General features: G+C 42.5%; 1 protein-coding gene across 4 annotated transcripts in view; it reads left to right on the forward strand.

The window, feature by feature from the left end:
- The window catches only part of sfmbt2 (Scm like with four mbt domains 2), a 192,442-nt gene that overhangs the window by 140,444 nt on the left and 31,952 nt on the right, over positions 1 to 20,046 (forward strand). For all 4 annotated transcript variants that reach the window (XM_080207712.1, XM_080207714.1, XM_080207715.1 and 1 more), the window contains exons 12-16: positions 3,338 to 3,451; positions 6,767 to 6,809; positions 9,276 to 9,337; positions 12,174 to 12,313; positions 13,208 to 13,317. In XM_080207712.1, the coding sequence (XP_080063838.1) occupies positions 3,338 to 3,451; positions 6,767 to 6,809; positions 9,276 to 9,337; positions 12,174 to 12,313; positions 13,208 to 13,317 (469 nt within the window). The remainder of the gene's footprint in view (positions 1 to 3,337; positions 3,452 to 6,766; positions 6,810 to 9,275; positions 9,338 to 12,173; positions 12,314 to 13,207; positions 13,318 to 20,046) is intronic.

The following is a 20,046-nucleotide window of genomic DNA, read 5'->3' on the forward strand; positions in this document are numbered from 1 at the left end:
TTTTGTGGCCACCCGTCACTAATTCCACATTTATTAATTGAATTTGATGTCCACTAGCTGCCGTGGTGGGATTTGAACTTGTGGCGCCCGAGCATTAGTCTGGGACTCTAGATTATTAATCCAGTGACATTATCATTACAAGACCATCTCCCCTCAATTTGGATTACGAAGCATTGCAGTGGAGGGTGTAGAAATGAAATGAAGCATCTTCGTGTTTTCATCCGTCACACCTCCCCAATAGTAATATAACGTTCATTTTGATCATTAAAGTGGAATGTGGGTCAAACGTTTAGTACCTGTCAGGCATTTCAAAATACAATTAAATGCTTTTGTTTGTTTTAGTAAATAAAAATATGAACTTTCACATGCTATAAATCTCATCTATTCAATCAGATCTCTCTTCCATTGATATCACAGCTTATTTTAGTGGCAGGTATTTACTTTCCTTTTACTCCCGTGTAAATAATTTTACTTGTTGTACCAGGACTCCCAGTGTTTGAGACTTAATACAATCTGTATGTAGCCTGAGCCTGACTTACTGTGACAAACAGCAGTGTGTTTTACTGAGAGTTTTACCTCACGTTGTGTACATAACAGCAGAGTTGCTGCTGAAACAATAACTTGTAACATTTCTCCATGGAGTATTTTTTAAGAATATTTTTTGTTGAGTATTTTTTCCATTTTCACAAACAATGCAGTAAACCCTCAAGGATTGGTAACCATTTCTCCATGTATACATACAGAAAGAGGTACCAATTGTACTTCATAGAATCCTACAGTGCAGAAGGAGGCCATTCAGTCCATCTTGCAGCACAGATCCTGAGCGTTTCACGATCGCATGTACTACACTTCCATTTTTTGTGAATTTTGATTTTTTTTTGTTTTACGTGACATTGTTCTTCTCTGGTGTTCTGTGTTTCTGTATTAGATTTTATATAGATGTAGTAGTTTAAAATGTAATCTAGCTAACGGAATCGTTATAATACTTTATTAATTGTGTATATTGAGGGGAACCGATTGTTGGTTGGATAGTTGATTAGTGATTCAGAGCAACGGCAATAATTGTTGTTAATCAATTATGTTATTCATGAATAACATAATTGATGTTATTCCTGAAGGCCCTGCCTTCTCAACCCTCGCCTGAAGTGACCCTCAGATTAAATCACCACCAGTCAGCCCTCCCCCACAAAGGAGAAAGCTGCTAGTGGTCATCTGGGACTATGATGACTTTACCATAGATTCATGACAGCAACTTTTATGACAACTTGCATTTAAAACCATCCAAATTGATCTAAGAACATAAGAAAAAGAACATAAGAAAATAGGAGCAGGAGTAGGCCATCTAGCCCCTTGAGCCTGCCCCACCATTCAATAAGATCATGGCTGATTTGTCGTGTCTCAGTTCCATATTCCCGCCCTCTCCCCATAACCCTTAATCCCCTTCCCTATCAAAAACCTATCAACCCGCGTCTTAAATAAACCACTTAAACCACTTCAACTGGCAGAGAATTCCAGAGATTCACCACCCTTTGAGTGAAGAAGTTACTCCTCAACTCCATTCTAAACTAAATCTGTTGAAATAGATTGTAAATCATAGAATCCCTACAGTGCAGAAGGAGGCCATTCAGCCCATTGAGTCTGCACCAACAAGAATCCCACCCATCCCCATAATCCCACATATTTACTCTGCTAATCCCTCTAACCCACACACCCCAGGACACTGAAGGGCAATGTAGCACAGCCAATGCATCTAACCTGCACATCTTTGGACTGTGGGAAGAAACCAGAGCACCCGGAGGAAACCCAGACACTCGTGCGGAGAAAGTGCAGATTCCACACAGTCACCCAGGTCCCTGGTGCTGTGATGCAGCAGTGCTAACCTGCTGCCCAAATGTGCAAGTTTTTAAAAAACTCCTTTTAACAAGATGGTCAGAATGGAGCATTCTCTGCCACTTAACATTGTTGAAGCAAAGTCCAAGCATTCTTAAAAATTAAGGTAATAATTGCTTGAAGAGAAATGAAAAGTGTGAAAATTAAGCAGGGGTGTGAGACTAGGCCCCATTGCTCATTGGGGGAAAAAAATCATCACAGATTTAATAGTCCAATTATCCTATTTCTCTCCACTAACCCGCTATAATTTCATTGTTCGACAGCACATTGTAACAAACATAATTAAAAACTGCAAAGGAAGTAAATTGTAGGGGTTTTCTCAAATTCATGCATAAACCAAAGGAAGTAAAGAAAGACATTGGACAAATATCTTCCATTCATCCTTCTGATTTACTGTTTTCATGGGGGGGGTGGCTGAAACTGTATTTAGGTTTTTTTTTTGATGTGGAGATACCGGCAGTGGACTGGGGTAGACACAGTAAGAAGTCTCACAACACCGGGGTAAAGTCCAAAAAGGTTTATTTGGAATCACAAACTTTTCTGAGCACTGTTCCTTCATCAGAGTTTAGAAGAATGAGGGGAGATCTCATTGAGACGTATAAGATGATGAATGGGATGGATAGGATAGAGGTGGAGAGACTCTTCCTGCTCAAAAAAGACAGTAGGACTAGGGGGCACAGCCTCAAGATAAAGGGGAGGCGGTTTAGAACGGAGTTGAGGAGGAACTTCTTCACTCAAAGGGTGGTGAATCTCTGGAATTCTCTGCCCGTTGAAGTGGTGGAGGCTGCCTCGCTAAATATTTTTAAGAAGCGGGTTGATGGGTTCTTGATAAGAGAGGGGATTAAGGGTTATGGGGAGAGGGCGGGAAAGTGGAACTGAGCCACAACAGATCAGCCATGATCTTATTGAATGGCGGGGCAGGCTCGAAGGGCTAGATGGCCTACTCCTGCTCCTATTTCTTATGTTCTTATGTACCTGTGCAGGGTTTTTTGACGAGGGACAATATCGGATGGAAAACATGCATTTAAGTTAACCTAACATCCCTAAGCGTGTTTGATCTTTCTAACATTTTGCATAATCGGACCCTAAAGTTGTAAATCTAAAATAGCTGCTCCTATTTTTTTGTCATGAAGTATTCTATCAAGTGCCAGGGTCCCAGGTTCGATTCCCGGCATGGGTCACTGTCTGTGGGGAGTGTGCACCTTCTCCCCGTGTCTGTGTGGGTTTCCTCCAGGTGCTCTGGTTTTCTCCTACCTTCTGAAAGGCGTGCTAATTAGGTGCATTGGCCCAAACAGGCCCTAGAGCGTAACGACTGGGGCAATTTCACAGTAACTTCATTGCGATGTTAAGCCGTACATGTGACTAATAAACTTTACTTAAAAAAAAATGCAGCAGGTTAACTTTTTTGTTTGGGAATTGCTTTATCATCTAATCAATTGTATTCCAGGCGCTAAGAAATCTGTTCCTGAATACATTGTCGATGTAGAATCAATGGACATTTTCCCCGTTGGTTGGTGTGAAGCGAATGGATATCCTTTAACCCCACCATATCGTGCAGTCTGTAAGTATCATCAAAACAAAACATGTTCAGATCAAGCCTAATCCATGATAACTTGACTCGTCGGTTTTTTTGGAGACTGTACACCCAATTTCTGTACAAACAACCTCTATTTTAAACTGTTCATGTATTCCCGCAAACTAAGTCAAGGGATGTCAGAGTTTCAACCTCTCAGTACAAGTCTTCCAATTATGTTCAAATTGTTCTCTCTTAACTCGGATATGTAATTATATTGTCACACAACTCTTTAAGTTACATTTCAGCTTTGCTTTCAGCTTATTCTCTTGAGAATTCCCTGACTCCATGTTCTTGCACATGTGATGTGATGAGGAGGGCATTTTATCAGGCAGGAATGTGGCACATGGGGACCCCACTGCCTTCCTTTCATTTGATTTGATTTATTATTGTCATATGTATTAGTCTATCGCAAAAAGTATTGTTTCTTGCGTGCTATACAGACAAAGCATACCGTTCATAGAGAAGGAAAGGAGGGGAGTGCAGAATGTAGTCTTAAAGTCATTGCTAGGGTGTAGAGAAAGATCAACTTAATGTGAGGTAGGTCCATTCAAAAGTCTGACTGCAGCAGGGGAAAAGCTGTTCTTGAGTCAGTTAGGACATGAGCTCAGACTTTTGTGTCATCCTCCTGATGGAGGAAGGTGGAAAGAGAATTTTGTGGGGGTCCTTGATTACGCTGGCTGCTTTTCTGAGGCAGCTTGAAGTGTTAGATAGAGATAATTGTCCTGATGAAGTTGGTGGCATGAAAGCCCATGACTGGTCTCCCTGGGGACATGTGGCCTACCACCGCTGATATCCATCCAGCAGTGGGGGGAAACTCTTAATGTGAGGAGCCCCAAAAACAAAAGCTGTCGGGGTTGTTTCACTGGGGTCTCCTTTACTCAAAGAGCTTTGCTGGCGACTCTGTGTGTGAAAATTCTGGCCCCCCTCTTCCTTACTCCTGAGGCAGACCCACCAGCGTGCATTTAAGTGCTTGATTGGCACTTAATTCAGCAAACCTTCCTTGTTGGCTCTCCAGCTGATAGGCAAGACCCCCACCTCCCCATCACCACTTCCATCCCCCCCATTAAATACTGCCCAGAGAGTCTGAATTAATTAACTTGCAAAGACTGAAATTAATAATTGTGGGTGGATTTCTGAAGTCTCAGCCAAATCTCGTTACTTGTTCGTGACTGAGAGCCCAGACATCCATTAGAATATTGTAACTCCTAAGCCCCAGAGAAAACACTTGGTCAATAGCGCAGGCTCTGTGATTTCAGCTGTGAATTTTACAAATGTTTATTTACATAACAAAAAACAAAGAAAAGTACAGCACTGGTACAGGAACAAGTGTGTGCTGATCATGATGCCAGAACTGAAAAAGATCCTTCCACCCTTACTCAGTCCTTATCCCCCTATTCTTTCTCTATTCATGTACCCACCCAGATGCCTCTCAAATGTTGCTGTTGTGACTGTTTCCACCACCACCTCTGGTAGCGCGTTCCAGGCATCCACCACTCTCTGCCTGAAAAATCTCCCCCACGCATCTCCCTTAAACTTTCCCCCTCTCACTTTGAACCTGTTAAATAAATAAATAAACCAACAACATTTGGAGCTTTCAGGTGCTTACATTACAGCTTAAAGGGTCAGAATAATTGACACTTTTATTGATCGATAGTAACAAGGATTTTTTTAAAGTGAAGTGCTCACTGATTCTGTATGGGGGTGGGGGGGGGGGGTGGAGGTGGGGGGCTCAATGGGCATGTGAGTGCCACAGTATGGCATGAGTGGCCATGGGGGTTGGTTGGAGGGGAGAACTTGAGGGCCTGTTTTTAAATTAATGGAGACAAAGCCACACAGCACTGAGGTGGGTGGGCTTTTTAAACAGACCACCTTGGCACCCAGTAGTCCCTGTGGTTGCCTCAAATCTGGTTTCTGGGTCAGCTGACCTGACGACATGGCGGTACAGTAGTTAGCACTGCTGCCGCACAGCGCCAAGGACCCGGGTTCAATTCCTGACTTAGGTACTGTCTATGCAGCGTTTGTATGTTTTCCCTGTGTCTGCGTGGATTTTCTCCGGGTGTTCCGGTTTTCCCCCCACAGTCCAAATATGTATGGGTTGCCTATTCTAAATTGACTTAGTGTCAGGGGGACCAGCAGGGTAAATGTGAGGGGCTACAAACGGCCGCCTTCTGCACTGTAGGATTTTATGAGCTGCGTTGGTGCTGTCTTGCCTCTTCCTGTATGGATTTGTGGAGATGTGCGGGTTAGGTTCATTGGCCTTGCCAAATTGCTCGTTATTGTCAGGGGAACGAGCTAGGGTAAATTCATGGGGTTATGGGCATAGGTTATGGGTTGGGATAGTGGTCGGTGTAGACACGATGGACCAATTGACCACCTCCCGCACTGTACTCTATCCTATCCATCCCATTCATCATCTTATACGTCTCAATGAGGGGAGATCTCATTGAGACGTATAAGATGATGAATGGGATGGATAGGATAGAGGTGGAGAGACTCTTCCCGCTCAGAAAAGACAGTAGGACTAGGGGGCACAGCCTCAAGATAAAGGGGGGGCGGTTTAGAACGGAGTTGAGGAGGAACTTCTTCACTCAAAGGGTGGTGAATATCTGGAATTCTCTGCCCGTTGAAGTGGTGGAGGCTGCCTCGCTAAATATTTTTAAGAAGCGGGTTGATGGGTTTTTGATAAGAGAGGGGATTAAGGGTTATGGGGAGAGGGCGGGAAAGTGGAACTGAGCCACGACAGATCAGCCATGATCTTATTGAATGGCGGGGCAGGCTCGAAGGGCCAGATGGCCTACTCCTGCTCCTATTTCTTATGTTCTTATGTTCTTATGATTCTATGACACCAGCTCGGGAATTTTCCAGATTCCTGCTACTTGCCTCAAACGTGAAAATTCAGGCTGAAATCAGGGGGTCTTTGTGAGTAAACAGTATATGGGATGAAAAGTCCAACTCTGATCAAATAGAGGGCTGATATTATGAACCATCTGGTTTAGCCTGAGATGTGGGATGCAGACTATTTTCATATGACCTCTTCTGTTATGTGAGTGAAATGAGGACACCATCCATCAGTGAAGACCATGGGGGGAAAAAAGGATAGTGGCAGAGTGTAACTGTGCTGCTAATTCACATTGCCCGGTTAGTGTGACTGCCAAAATTCCATTTCCTTCATGTAGACTTTTAAAGAATAACTATGTCGTCCTTGCTGTTTTGTCCAGGGGCAGGACACTGACTTAAGCTTGCCGCTTATGTGAAAGATATTGCAACTCAAACATAATCCTTTTTTCTATTAATTCACAGGCCAGAAGCAGAAGAAAATTGCAGTAGTACAGCCAGAAAAACAGTAAGTTAAGAACTAAATTATGTATTTTGTGCATTTAAATTTTATTACCTTTGCTGCCTGTATCAGAATCTGTTTGTTGTACTGGTGTACAAAGATTCATAGAATCCCTACAGCACAGAAGGAGGCCATTTGGCCCAGTGAGTCTGTGCCGACCACAATCCCACCTAGGCCCTATTCACGTAACCCTCATTTATCCTGCTAATCCCCCTGACACGAGGGTCAATTTACCACGGCCATTCAACCTCACCCGTTTTTTGGACTATGGGAGGTAACCAGAGCGCCTGGGTGAAACCCACGCAGACGTAGGGAGAACGTGCAAACTCTACACTGACAGTCACCCGAGGCCAGAATTGAACACGGGCCCCTGGCGCTGTGAGGCAGCAGTGCTTGCCATTGTGCCCACCCAGAAAAAAATCAGATTATCAGTACATGTCCTCTATTTCCATAGTCCGTATTAAAATAAATCCCGGTAAAACTGCTGGCTCCAAAGCTAAATGAAGCATAGGAACTTCTTAGCTACCTTTGCGATGCCAACCGAGTTCATCCCAGACCAAGGATTCAGTGCTCTCTGGGCAAGAGGAAACTGAGAACTAATTTGGAAAATGCACATGAGGATATCCTCATTCAAATTACCCAATCGCACCTATTGTCCATGTTCACACATGAGTTGGGTGAATTGGGTTGTTCTGACTCATGAGAGGAGAAAATACTTGACCAAGTGAGGTAAAAGGAAGCAACGTGAAACAGTGGGGACTAAGAATTAGTCTCAAACAGTTAGCACTGTGGCAAAGTGCAGAAAAATGTATTTTCCCTTTGCTGCACAGTGTAGCTTTATGTCCAACACTAAATATCCCACATTCTCATCTTAAAATGTTTAAAAATCTAAAAAGGCAATCTACATAAAATAATGCATTGGATTTAAAAGTTTTCTTACAAATCGCAAGACATTTAATTCTGCATAAGTTTTAAAACAATTTATTATCTATCTCTGGATTAAAGGAATTCGATAGAAGCCTGTTCCTGGATGCATATGTTCAAAACATCTGTGAGTGCTCAGGACTGTGAGGATGCTTTCTGATGTTGTCATGCTGCAGGGAGGGAGCACTTCATTTCTGATGTATGCCTCCACAATAGCTACCCATGAAGATGAGGAGGCGATGGCCTAATGATATTTTCACTAGACTATTAATCCAGAAACTCATTTCATGTCCAGGGGACCTGGGTTCAAATCCTGCCACAGCAGATGGTGGAATTTGAATTGAATAAGAAAAAAAATCTGAATTGAAGAATCTACTGCTGGCCATGAAACCATTGTCGATTGTCAGAAAAACTCATCTGGTTCACAAATGTCCTTTAGAGAAGGAAATCTGCTGTTCTTTCCTGGTCTGGCCTACATGTGACTCCAGAGTGCAATATGGATGACCCTCAACTGCCTTCTAGAATGGCTTAGCCACTCAGGGCAGTTAGGGACGGGCAATAAATGCTGGCCCAGCCAGTGATGCTCATGACCCATGAATGAACAAAATAGAAGGAACTAATGCGAAGGATATAAATTTGTGCAATATTACTTTATCCCATGACACTTCAATTGCCTGGCTCATCAATAATGAATTTACATTTAAAAATATAATCCAACCCTAAGAAAGTAATTGTATTTTTATGTTAAAAACAATAATTGAACATCATTGCCTTTCTGCACAGATTTACAGCCTGCCAATTGTCACATGTATGGCCACTCAGTTAAGGGTGTTGGGAAAAGTTGCACGAAAAGAATACTTAAAATAGTTTTCAGATAGTTTGACTTTTAGAATAAAAACTGAAGTCCAGTTTGACTGTGTTAGTGGTTTACATTTTGGATCCTTATGTTTCAAGTTTATTTATAAGTGTCACAAGTAGGCTTACATTCACACTGCAATGAAGTTACTGTGAAAATTCCTTAGTCGCCACACTCTGGCGCCTGTTCGGGTACATTGAGGGAAAATTTAGCATGGCCATTGCACCTAACCATCAGGTCTTTCAGTCTGTGGGAGGAAACCCATGCAGACACGGAGAACGTGCAGACTCTGCACAGACAGTGACCCAAGCCGGGAATCGAACCCAGGTCCTTGGCGCTATGAGGCAGCGGTGCTAACCACTGTGGCAGCGTGTCGCCTTTGTGCCATGTTTACAGATTTATGTTTTCGAACTCGACACAGCTTTGGGACAAGCAAAGCTTCCTAAAACATTGTTTGAGGCATCCAAACCCTGGCTTAAAGTTCAGGACAACAGAACCACCTTGGGCATAATTTTAGTCTAACCCACTGAGTGGGAAGCTGAATGGATTGAATCAGCTATGCTCAGTTTCACAGCATGCACTAGTTACGATGAGCAATTGACTAAACGGGATAACTTGGTTTCTACGGGGGCTATGGTAATGTTGCCTGGCTTGCATTTTTGAATTTTACTTGTTTTCTTTCGAATGAATAGACTTCATTCTGTACCTGTGGAGCCCGTCCCTCATGACTCTTGCACTATTACAACGGAAGCTGGTAAGTTTCCTCATGAAAGTTTAAAGTTTATTTATTTATTACTGTCACAAGTAGGCTTACATTCACACTGCAATGAAGTTACTGTGAAAATCCCCACACTCCAGCGCCTGTTAGGGTCCACTGATAGAGAATTTATCATGGCCAAAGCACCTAACCAGCACATCTTTTGGATTGTGGGAGGAAACCCTCACCGACACGGGGAGAATGTGCAAATTCTACGGAGACAATGGCCCAGGCTGGGAATTGAGCCCAGGTCCCTAGCGCTGTGAGGCAGCAGTGCTCATCACTGTGCCATTGTGTCTCCCTAGGATATTGTTACCGACAAGAAGGGGGTTAATTTAAACATCACTCATTTCTTCCCCTAACCACCCGCCCGTAACTAGTTGTTTTTGGTTTATTTCCCCATTTATATGTGGTGAAGCATTTCCCAATAGTCAAGCTTATATGGGATGCTGCTCGTTAGATGGTTAAAAGTACTCTGACTTTGCAGTACAGCAGGGCAATATTATTGGTCTCATAAGCGAGGGGTCCTTGTCACTTGACTCGCACCACTTCACAGTGTCTTATCCAACAGACAAGTACCGTCATCTGGATCCCCAAGAGTGTGGAATGGATCAACTATAAAAGTTGAAGTAAAGTTTTAAAGTTTATTTATTAGTCACAAGCAGTCTTATGTTAACACTGCAATGAAATTACTGTGAAAGTACCCTAGTTGCCACATGGCAGTGCCTGTTCGAGTACACAGGGAGGATGTAGCATGGCCAATCCACCTAACACGCTCATCTTAAGCAAGTAGGGCAGAATACAATTACACATGAATAACCAAATTGGCATGGTGGCCCATTGGTTAGCACTGCTGTCTCACAGCGCCAGGAATCCGGGTTTGATTCCGGTCTCGAGTGACTATGTGGAGTTTGCACATTCTCCCCGTGCTTGCGTGGGTTTCCTCTGGCTGCTCCGGTTTCCCCTCTCAGTCCAAAGACGTGCAGTTTAGGTGGATTGGCCATGCTAAATTGCCCCTTGATGTTCCAAGATGTGTGGGTTAGGGGATTAGCAATGATAAATGTGTGGGGTTGCGAAAAAAATTGAAATATCCAAATGACTTGAGATTGTAAGCGAACTGAACTCTGAGAACAGATTGGGGAAAGCTGAGCTCCACAGACTATAGAGAAGAATGTTGAGGGGGCCTCTACTGAAGCGGCCACAGAAATTTCAAAGTCAATCAACCCAAGAGGAAAATTTGTTAAAAGTAAATTTAAAATCATTGAGCACCTTCAATAGAGTGATAAACATTTGTCAGCTAAAGTTGAAAACCATTCTGCTTGATTGGGTGAATTGGTGTACCGGTGGGATGAGCTTAGTGGGTGAAATGACCATCTTTTCGCTTGAATTATTTTCTGTGTTATGTTGCAAATTTTGTCAAACTTGTGGCCAATCTAATCCCATCAGTTACTTGCCGGGCAAGTTAGATTAAGATTACCCTTGATATTGAGCTTTGTTTAAGCCTAGTTCTGTTCTTGGTGAATCTGGTGAATTGCTCCATTTTAATAAATCAGAAAATAGAACATGACGTTAGTTAGATCCATCAGCCTGCGGTACAGGAAAAGGAAAAAAACGTAATTGGCTAGAATCATATTTGCATTTCATTGATATTAAATTGACATGACATTAAAATTAAATATTTAATTTAAATTAATTTGTGCTGGAATGTGCAAACTGTATCAGTCCTATATTAATGCTTTGAAAAGTATGGTGATAATATATGGTGATACTTGGGCATAAATATTATCAGCACTTGAATGTAGACTTAAAAGGCGTCCCTGGCACAGTCACCGGGCGAGGTTTTCTGGCTGTTCCCAATGGTGGGATCTTCTGGTCCAGCCAGTAGAGACCCCCTGCTACAGGTTCCCCAGGCGGCAGAGAGTGCAAACAACAGGGAACCCCTTGGCAACAGCAGGACTAGAAGATCCCACCGCCAACCAATGCTGGGCTGCCACTGCAAAATGTGGCGGGGGAGGGGGAGGGAAATCCCATCACAAAACGTGCCGCGGTGAGGGGGAATCCCATCGGGGGGGGGGGGGGGGGGGAGCTGGAAACGAGAAAGCGCAGACAGTTAAAGTTCAGCTACAGTACTCATTAATTACATAGGCTAGGATGTTAGTTCATTCCTCTTCACAGCCGTTTCTCCTGTTAAATATGAAGATAGGGCTCTGATGTTGAAACTGGAGCTCTGATGTTATTTTAGTGCATGTGTGGGAGAGTTGGTTATGGTTTTCCTGTCAGGTCGAGTTAGGACTGACGGAGTTGAAGAAACGTAAATCTTTTCACCTTTTCTCACACTCCTTTTGGGGCTGGAAGGACCCCTGAGTGCTGGCCAGTTGCCACTTCTTGCCAGTTCCAGACAGAAAACCAACCGAGGCGACTTTCAAGAGACCCTGGAGTTGAAATAGTCTGGGCCGTGCATTGTTGATCCAGAGAGTTTGCTGCAAGCCACCATCTCCATGGCAATTTCCTGTCCCAAATTTAAATTGGTGTTTTCTTTCACTTTCCACAACAGAGCATAGAATCCCTACAGTGCAGAAGGAGGCCATTCGGCCCATCGAACCTGCACCGACAACAATCCCACCTAGACCCTATCCCCCCTAACCCCACATATTTACCCTACCAATCCTCCGGTTATCCCCCAGTCACTAAGGGGCAATTTAGTATAGCCAATCAAAATTTTACATTGTAGGTTTGTTTTATAGTTAAGTCTCCTCAATTTCAATATAGTTATTAGTAACACAAAATCCGAATCATGGAAAAGCTTATTTTCCTTCTTTCTTTCTTTCTGTAGGTTCTACAAATGGCAAGTACTGCTGTTCCAAAATATACTTCAATCATCGCTGTTTCTCGGGCCCGTATCTAAACAAAGGGCGAATAGCAGAACTTCCTCAATCGGTTGGACCTGGGAAATGTGTGCTCGTTCTGAAGGAGGTAGGCCAGCTGGAAAGGTTTAAATCCAATCATAGAATCCTACAGTGCAGAAGGAGGCCATTCAGCCCATCAAGTCTGCACCGACAACAATCCCACTCAGACCCTCTTCCTGTAACCCCATTCATTCAACTAGTCTCTCCAGTTCCAGAGTCTCTCACCTTTGGGAACATTCTTTCTGAACTTACCCTACCTAACCCGGTTAGAATTTTATAAGTTTCTATGAGATTCCCAATAATGAGAGAACTGGGAAAGGTTTCTGATCTTAAATTTCAAAATTATAGTTTCTTGGCAAAAAACTGGATCTGGGGTATTAGCTGCCAAGGAAAGCATAGGTAAAATATTCTGTAGAAATATATTCCCTTGTAACGTCATGTGTTTCGAATTTCCGTTTGTCGCATATATTAAAGCTAGACTTTTCACTATTGTCACCAACTGCGAAAGAATTTTATACAATTTCAGGTAGTGGGTTAGGTAGGTTAGCACTGCTGCCTCACCGCGCCAGTGTCCCAGGTTCAATTCTCAGCTTGGGTCACTGTCTGTGTGGAGCCTGCACAATCTCCTCGTGTCTGTGTGGGTTTCCCCTGGATAGTTCGGTTTCTTCCCCCTGTCCAAAGATGTGTGGGTTAGGTTGATTGGCCATGCTAAATTGCCCCTTAGTGTCAAGTGGAATCAACAGGGTAAATGCATGGGGCTATGGGGATAGGACCTGGATGGAATTGTGGTCAGTACACTTAATGGGCCGAATGGCCTCCTTCTGTACTGTGTAGGGATTCTATAATTCATTGATAATAGAAATATTTAGACAAGATGGTCACAGTCTTGATATTTTACTTTTCAGCTTGAAAGGACTGGCTTTAGGATTGATTTTTGTAATTTTTTTTGCCTTTAAAATAGGTTCTCAGTCTGTTGATTAATGCAGCTTACAAACCAGGCCGAGTGCTCCGGGAGTTACAACTAGAGGATGACCCAGAATGGAACTGTCAGGAAGAGACACTAAAAGCTAAGTAAGTCAAACAGTATCTGCTTCGATGAAGATGTGACTGGTTGACATCGTGCTGAGTAAACTACTGAGTGATATTGATTTGATTTATTATTGTCACATATATTAGCATACAGTGAAAAGTATTATTTCTTGCGCACTGTATGAAGCATACCATTCATAGAGAAGGAAAGAAGAGAGGCAGAATGTAGTGTTACAGTCGTAGCTAGGGTGTAGAGAAAGATCAAATTGGTGCGAGGTAGGTCCATTCAAAAGTCTGATGGCAGCAGGGAAGACATATACCTTACATAGGATACATAGGGGGGAAGGAAAGGAGAGAGTGCAGAATGTAGTGTTATTGTCATAGCTAGGGTGTAGAGAAAGATTGACTTAATACGAGGAAGATCCGTTCAACCGTTTGATGGCAGCAAACTTGAGTAGGTTGGTACGTGTCCTCAGACTTTTGTATCTTTTTCCCGATAGAAGAAGGTGGAAGAGAGAATGTCCGTGGTGCACGGGGCCCTTAATTATGCTGGCTCCTTTTCCCGAGGCAACAGGAAGTGTGGACTGTGTTAGTGGATGGGAGGTTGATTTACTTGATGGACTGGGCTTTGTTCACGACCATTTGTAGTCTGTTGCGGTCTTGGGCAGAGCAGGAGCCATACCAAGCTGTGATACAACCAGAAAGAATGTTTTTGGGTAAATTACTCGCCCAATATGCGAGTTGCAAAAGGTGACTTACTTGTTTTTCAGTTGGCCGCCAGTGCTGCTGTGCACCTTATAAACCACAGTATTGCTGTTTATCAGCTTAATTCATTTTTGCAATTGAAATAAGGAAACAGTGTTTTAATTGTGAGCAGTCCCTGCCCATTAAGTATATGCACATATTATGCAATAGGTGTTCAATACTGCTTTGCAGTTGGTGAGTATTGTGTTCAGACTGGCTGCTGCACATTCTGCAAAATGATAAATGTAGCAGATTGTTCCTGATTGAAAAATCTTCAAGAAGTACACGTTGGTGCATTACAGTAAAAGACATCAAAATGTACTAATTGAAGATAATCCCTTAAAAAAAACATACAGACCATATAAAGAGAGAGAGTGAGTGTGCATACAACTTGTATTTTAAAGAAAACTGACTCTGAATTTGGAATGTCAGTTCACGATCGAAGAGGATGTAATCAGGCATCCCTGGAAACTACACTGAAAAATAGACTGCATCCCAATTGTACAAATCCAATGCAAATGTATCTTGGAAAATGCTGCTATAATAAATCATATGTTGGTGTCTTATTATCTTCCTCTGGAGATGCATCCCATATATCATCCTAAGTTTTCCTGTTCTATGTTGAATCACGGAGGCCGATAAAAGTGGCATTATTCTCTGTCCTTTACAGAGTGGTTAGCTTCCAGTTTAAAAGTGGAACAATTCAGGCAGACGTAGACAAACTTTTGACCTGTTAACTTTCCGATGTGGCGAATGCAGATGTTGTCTCTCCATTTTCGATACAGAAAGATTTAATGCACTCTTCAGTTAAACATTCAGCTGCTTGATTTGATGGAAACATCTCATCTACAAGGAAGCAAAAACAGTTGTAAAACCTCATAACGTTTTATGCGTTTGCAAGAAAACAGGATATTCACCTGTGGCATCTCGATAATAGTCTGAACACAGATGGAATAGGTTACAGTTTATCAAATCGCAAGAAAACCCAGTTTTTTGCCCCTGGGCTCGGTACGGCCCGATTCATTACTAGAACCCATACTTCCTACAACATCAAAGCAAATTGGCTATATTTTTAGACAGCTAGTGCTTCATTACAGAGTTGTTGGCATTTAAGCCATAGCTCCGAGTTTATACCAGGAATACCAAGACTGTTGCTGATACGCTTGACTATGTTGAGTCAGTTTTAGAGCAGTCTTATTTTAAGTCATGATGTGGAAATGCCAGCGTTGGACTGGGGTGAGCACAGTAAGAAGTCTCACAATATCAGGTTAAACACCAGGCCCACTCACCTGATGAAGGAGCAGCGCTCCGAAAGCTCATGCTACCAAATAAATCTGATTTGATGTGATTTATTTTTTAGATTTGATTTGATTTATTGTTGTCACCTATTAACATACCGTGAAAAAACTTTGTTTCTTGCACGCTATACCTACAAAGCATACAGTTCATAAAGAAGGAAACGAGAAGGTGCAGAATGTAGTTTTACAGTCATCGTTAAGGTGACCTTTCTCTGCACCTTACTGCGAAGTGGATCCAATCAAACATCTAACAACAGCAGGGAAGAAGCTATTCTTGAGTCAGTTGGTATGTAACCTCAGACATCTTTATCCCGACGGAAGAAGGTGGAAGAGAAAATGTCCGGGGTGCGTGGGGTCCTTAATTATGCTGGCTGCTTTGCTGAGGCAGTGGGAACTGTTGACAGAGTCAGTGGATGGAGGCTGGTTTACGTAATGGATTGGGCTACATTCACCACCTTTCGTAGGACTTTAACTTGCTGTTGTGAGACTTCTTACTTATTTTAAGTCAGGAAGTTCTAAAATATTAGCTCTAATGAATTGATGTTTTGAGTTTTGGGGTTTCATGCATAAAATAGCCTTTTGCCTCTGTAATTGCTGCCTTGTTAACTAACATTACTTGACATTCCAATCATGTTTTGCAGTCCAGTTTTCCCTCGGATAACTAGGAATTTCTTTCATGTTGGGACATGCTATTCTAAAATAAATAGCTACCTTTCTTACACATTGCATAATCTTCTATTGAAAGAATATTATTTTGCATTCCAATGATTTTAAGATGAGGAAAAATAAATTTTTTCCGCTTAGGTGTGAATGATGCATTATTGAAAGCTTTGGAGTGCTTTGTTTCTCGAAATAAGTACGTACCTGGGTAACAAAGGAAATATCTACTCCTTTTCCCCTTGGGTTGTTAGAATAAATTTTCCAATTTGCTATGATTACCTCTGAGCACTTAACATGGGACAAAAGCAAAATACTGCAAACGCTGAAAATCTGAAATAAAAATAGAAAGAATGCTTGAAGTAGGTCAGGCAACATCTGTGGAGCAAAATAGAGTTAATGCTTCAGGTCAATGATAACCCTCCATTAGCACTTAACATGCTGGTTTTACATTCTGTGTGTTATTGTTAGACAGATGTTAACCCAATTACTGTTGATGAGTTAGCACCTGTCTAATTTAGCAATAGATGAAGTGCAGGTATTTATATGTAAAATGCACTGGAAAAACCTGCTTGCACATTTCTTGAGGTTTCCGATTCTTCTAAAACAATTCCTTGATGCTGCGTTATTAATGTATTCTGCCATGGAATGCTACAGGTAAAGCTGGCATTTGTTACCCATTGCTGATTGTTCCTGGATGAAGCGTCTTGCCATCCCAGAGGGCAATTGAGAGCCCACCACATTGCTGTGGATCTGGTTTCGTACGTAGGACACACCAGCTACAATTAATAATTTCACTGTCACCATAACTGAGACCAGTTCTTCAATTCCTTCATTAGCCTGGGCCTTTGGATTACAAGTCACAATAGCGCAGTGGTTAGCACTGCTGCTTCACAGCTCCACGGTCCTGGGTTCGATTCCTGGCTCGGGTCACTGTCTGTGTGGAGTTTGCACATTCTCCTCGTGTCTGCGTGGGTTTCCTCCGGATACTCCGGTTTCCTCCCACAGTCCAATGATGTGCGGGTTAGGTTGATTGGCCATGCTAAGAAATTGCCCCTTAGTGTCCAGGGATGTGTAGGTTAGAGGGATTAGTGGGTATAATATGTAGGGGTATGGGGATAGGGCCTGGGTGGGATTGTGATCAGTGCAGACTCAATGGGCCGAAGGGCCTCTTTCTGCACCGTAGGGTTCTATGATTCTAAATTACCATTGCACCACTGTAGATTGCCTCATTAAAGTTAATGTTTACTTAGTTTATTTTAATCAAATTAGCTCTTTTATACCCAGCTATAGGCATGTATTTTTGAGAATGGTTTATTTGAGTTTGTACATGCACTACCATTGTAAAGTACAAAATCCTGAGAAGTCAATAGTGCCATTTTAGATTGTACTGTCAAGCTTAGCACAACTCTAGCATAATATTTGTTGATAGAAAATGCTTTTATTTCTTTGTACAGTGTGTATCTGTAGAATTAGTTGCCAAGGGAATCCCAAGTACAGAATTATGTTTTACGCTTTTATTAAGTACCAGTTTGAAACTCAGCTCTTACAAATATTAAAATAAATTAATGATTTTCTGTCTATGTAGTACTGAAGTACTGTATTGAAGTACTGTAGTCTATTAACTTAAAAGTGTTTTGTACATAAAAGCATAAACAGCATGCAAAAGACTAGAAACCCAAGTAGTTAGGTTTTTAATTGTTTTAATGCAGTGACTATTTGAGTTAAATTGTAGGAGTGTGTCTAAATAAAACAGTTAATTGGTATAAAATGATCATTTTTATAAAGTAGATAATTTTTCCAATATATTACAATTTTCTTAAATTCATGTAGCACTTGTATGTTGCGCCTGACGATGCTTTCTCTCCCATTGTCCACCACCCTCCACACATGCTTCTCTTAAGTAAGTCATTGGAAGCTATATCATACCCCTTCAGAGGTGCTTGCTTCAAGTGCTTTGAAGGCATGGCCAGAATACCTTAAATCTAAAATAAGTAAGTTGCTGCACAAGGCCAGAGTGTGATCTCCCAGTTGCATATCAACAACTTCCACATTGTGCTTGAATTCCTTCTGCTGTAAGGAGGCAAATCAATATTAAGGTGCTTATTCGGGAATTCAGAAACATTGGGCTCGATTTAATCCAGCCCGTCGTAATGGGAAACACGGCAGCTGGGCCCACTTCATCTTGGGAGAGGCTCATGTCAATCGCCCATCAGTGGCAAAACCTCCCCAGATTACGGGGAGGGTTGAAGGGACTGACAAAGGGATCTCCAGCCACTGCTGGTGGGTTGTCAAGTTGACTCATTAACGAGCCAGTTGACAACCAGTATCCATGATCCCACTGCAGTTTAATGGTGGTTCAGGGGTTAAATGGCAGGTGCATTGTTGTCCTGTGCATGAGGAAAAGCTGGCCCCTGGAAACCACTCGTGCAAATCCCACCCCTGCAATTCCATCACATTCTCACTCATCTTTGGCACGGAGTCCCAGGATGATCCTGGGCCTCTGCAGGTCCACCACCAAGGCTATCAGGGCGGCATGGTGGCACAGTGGTTAGCACTGCTGCCTGACAGCACCAGGGCCCCAGGTTCAATTCTGGCCTCGGGTGGCTGTCTGTGTGGAGTTTGCACATTCTCCCAGTGTCTGTGTGGGTTTCCTCCAGGTGTTCCAGTTTTCTCCCACAGTCCAAAGATGTGCGAGTTAAATGGATTGGCTATGCTAAACTGTCCCTTTGTCAGGGGGATTAGCAGGGTAAATTCATGGGGTTGTGGTTGGTGCAGGCTCGATGGGCTGAGTGGCCTCTTTCTGCACTGTAGGGATTCTATGTTGAAATTTCATCCCATATTTATTACCTCCAAGTTGACTGTTCCAGATCTCTCCTGACTGCCCTCCCATCTTCCACCATCCGTGATCGTGACAAAAATACCACCTGTATCCTAACTTAGTCTGTGAAACTATTCATCCCCTGACACTAGGGTCAGTTTAGCGTGGCCAGTTAACCTAACCTGCACCTCGTGGAAGGAAACCAGATTACCCGGAGGAAACCTACGTAGAGACGGGGAGAACATGCAGACTCTGCATTGACTGACACCCAAGACCCCGAATCGAACCCAGGTCCCTGGTGTTGTGAGGCAGCAGTGCTAACCACTGTGCCGCCTGTATAGTGCTCACGCTCTTGATTTCATGCCTGAACACCTCTGGCTTTCCATCTTCTCTCTTTTCCTTTTGGTCATTTTGACCAAGATTTTGCTTCCCCCTTTGCAATACCCCATTTGGATCAGCCTGCAGTTTTGCCTTGCATGTCTGCAAAGTGCTCTGGACAGCTTTTATAATGCTGAACGTTCTCTACAGATCCAATTTGCTATAATCTAAGCAAGGAGCACTAAGATTTCTTTACCATTGCTGGGTTTGCATGAATATTGATACGAATGCCTGTTCTCTGGCTTTCAGCGTGGTGGTTCTAATTTTGTTAGTACTCTTTTCATTGAAGTAAAGAGCTGTTGTTCCAGTACTTTGTTCACATCTGACGCAAATTATTACATTTGATCAACTGAGTGATAAAGTGCATGTGTAGCAAACGTGTTTCTGTTCCCTTGGATGTATTATTTGAATAGTAATTACAAATCAGCAAATCCAAGGCTGCAGAAAGAGTCAAACCACTGAAGACTTGTCAGTTTATAAAGAGGATTTTAAACACCAGACAGATCTCAAAATCCAGGATCAAAAATATTTTGATCTTTAAATGGAAAGGTGTAACTGCAAAGAATAGTGTGCTTCAAGTTCAAGAAACGCGTTAATCTGTTACTTACACAAATACTAATGGAAACATCCTTTATTTATTTTAAATAGTAAAGTTCTCTCTCCCGGTCATGATGCTTCAGTGGCGATATTTTATCTGCTGGATTATGTTTTCGCATTATTATTAGTTGGGTATCACAGAAGTTTTGTTTTAACCTTTTAGAATATACTTTGGGGCAGCATGGTGGCACAGAGGTTAGCACCGCTACCTCACAGTGCCAGAGACCCAGGTTTGATTCCCAGTCTGGGTCACTGTCTGTGTGGAGTCAAAGAATC

The sequence above is a fragment of the Carcharhinus amblyrhynchos genome, chromosome 19, assembly GCF_965287045.1.
Source record: "Carcharhinus amblyrhynchos chromosome 19, sCarAmb.v2.hapA, whole genome shotgun sequence".
Classification (NCBI taxonomy): Eukaryota; Metazoa; Chordata; class Chondrichthyes; order Carcharhiniformes; family Carcharhinidae; genus Carcharhinus; species Carcharhinus amblyrhynchos.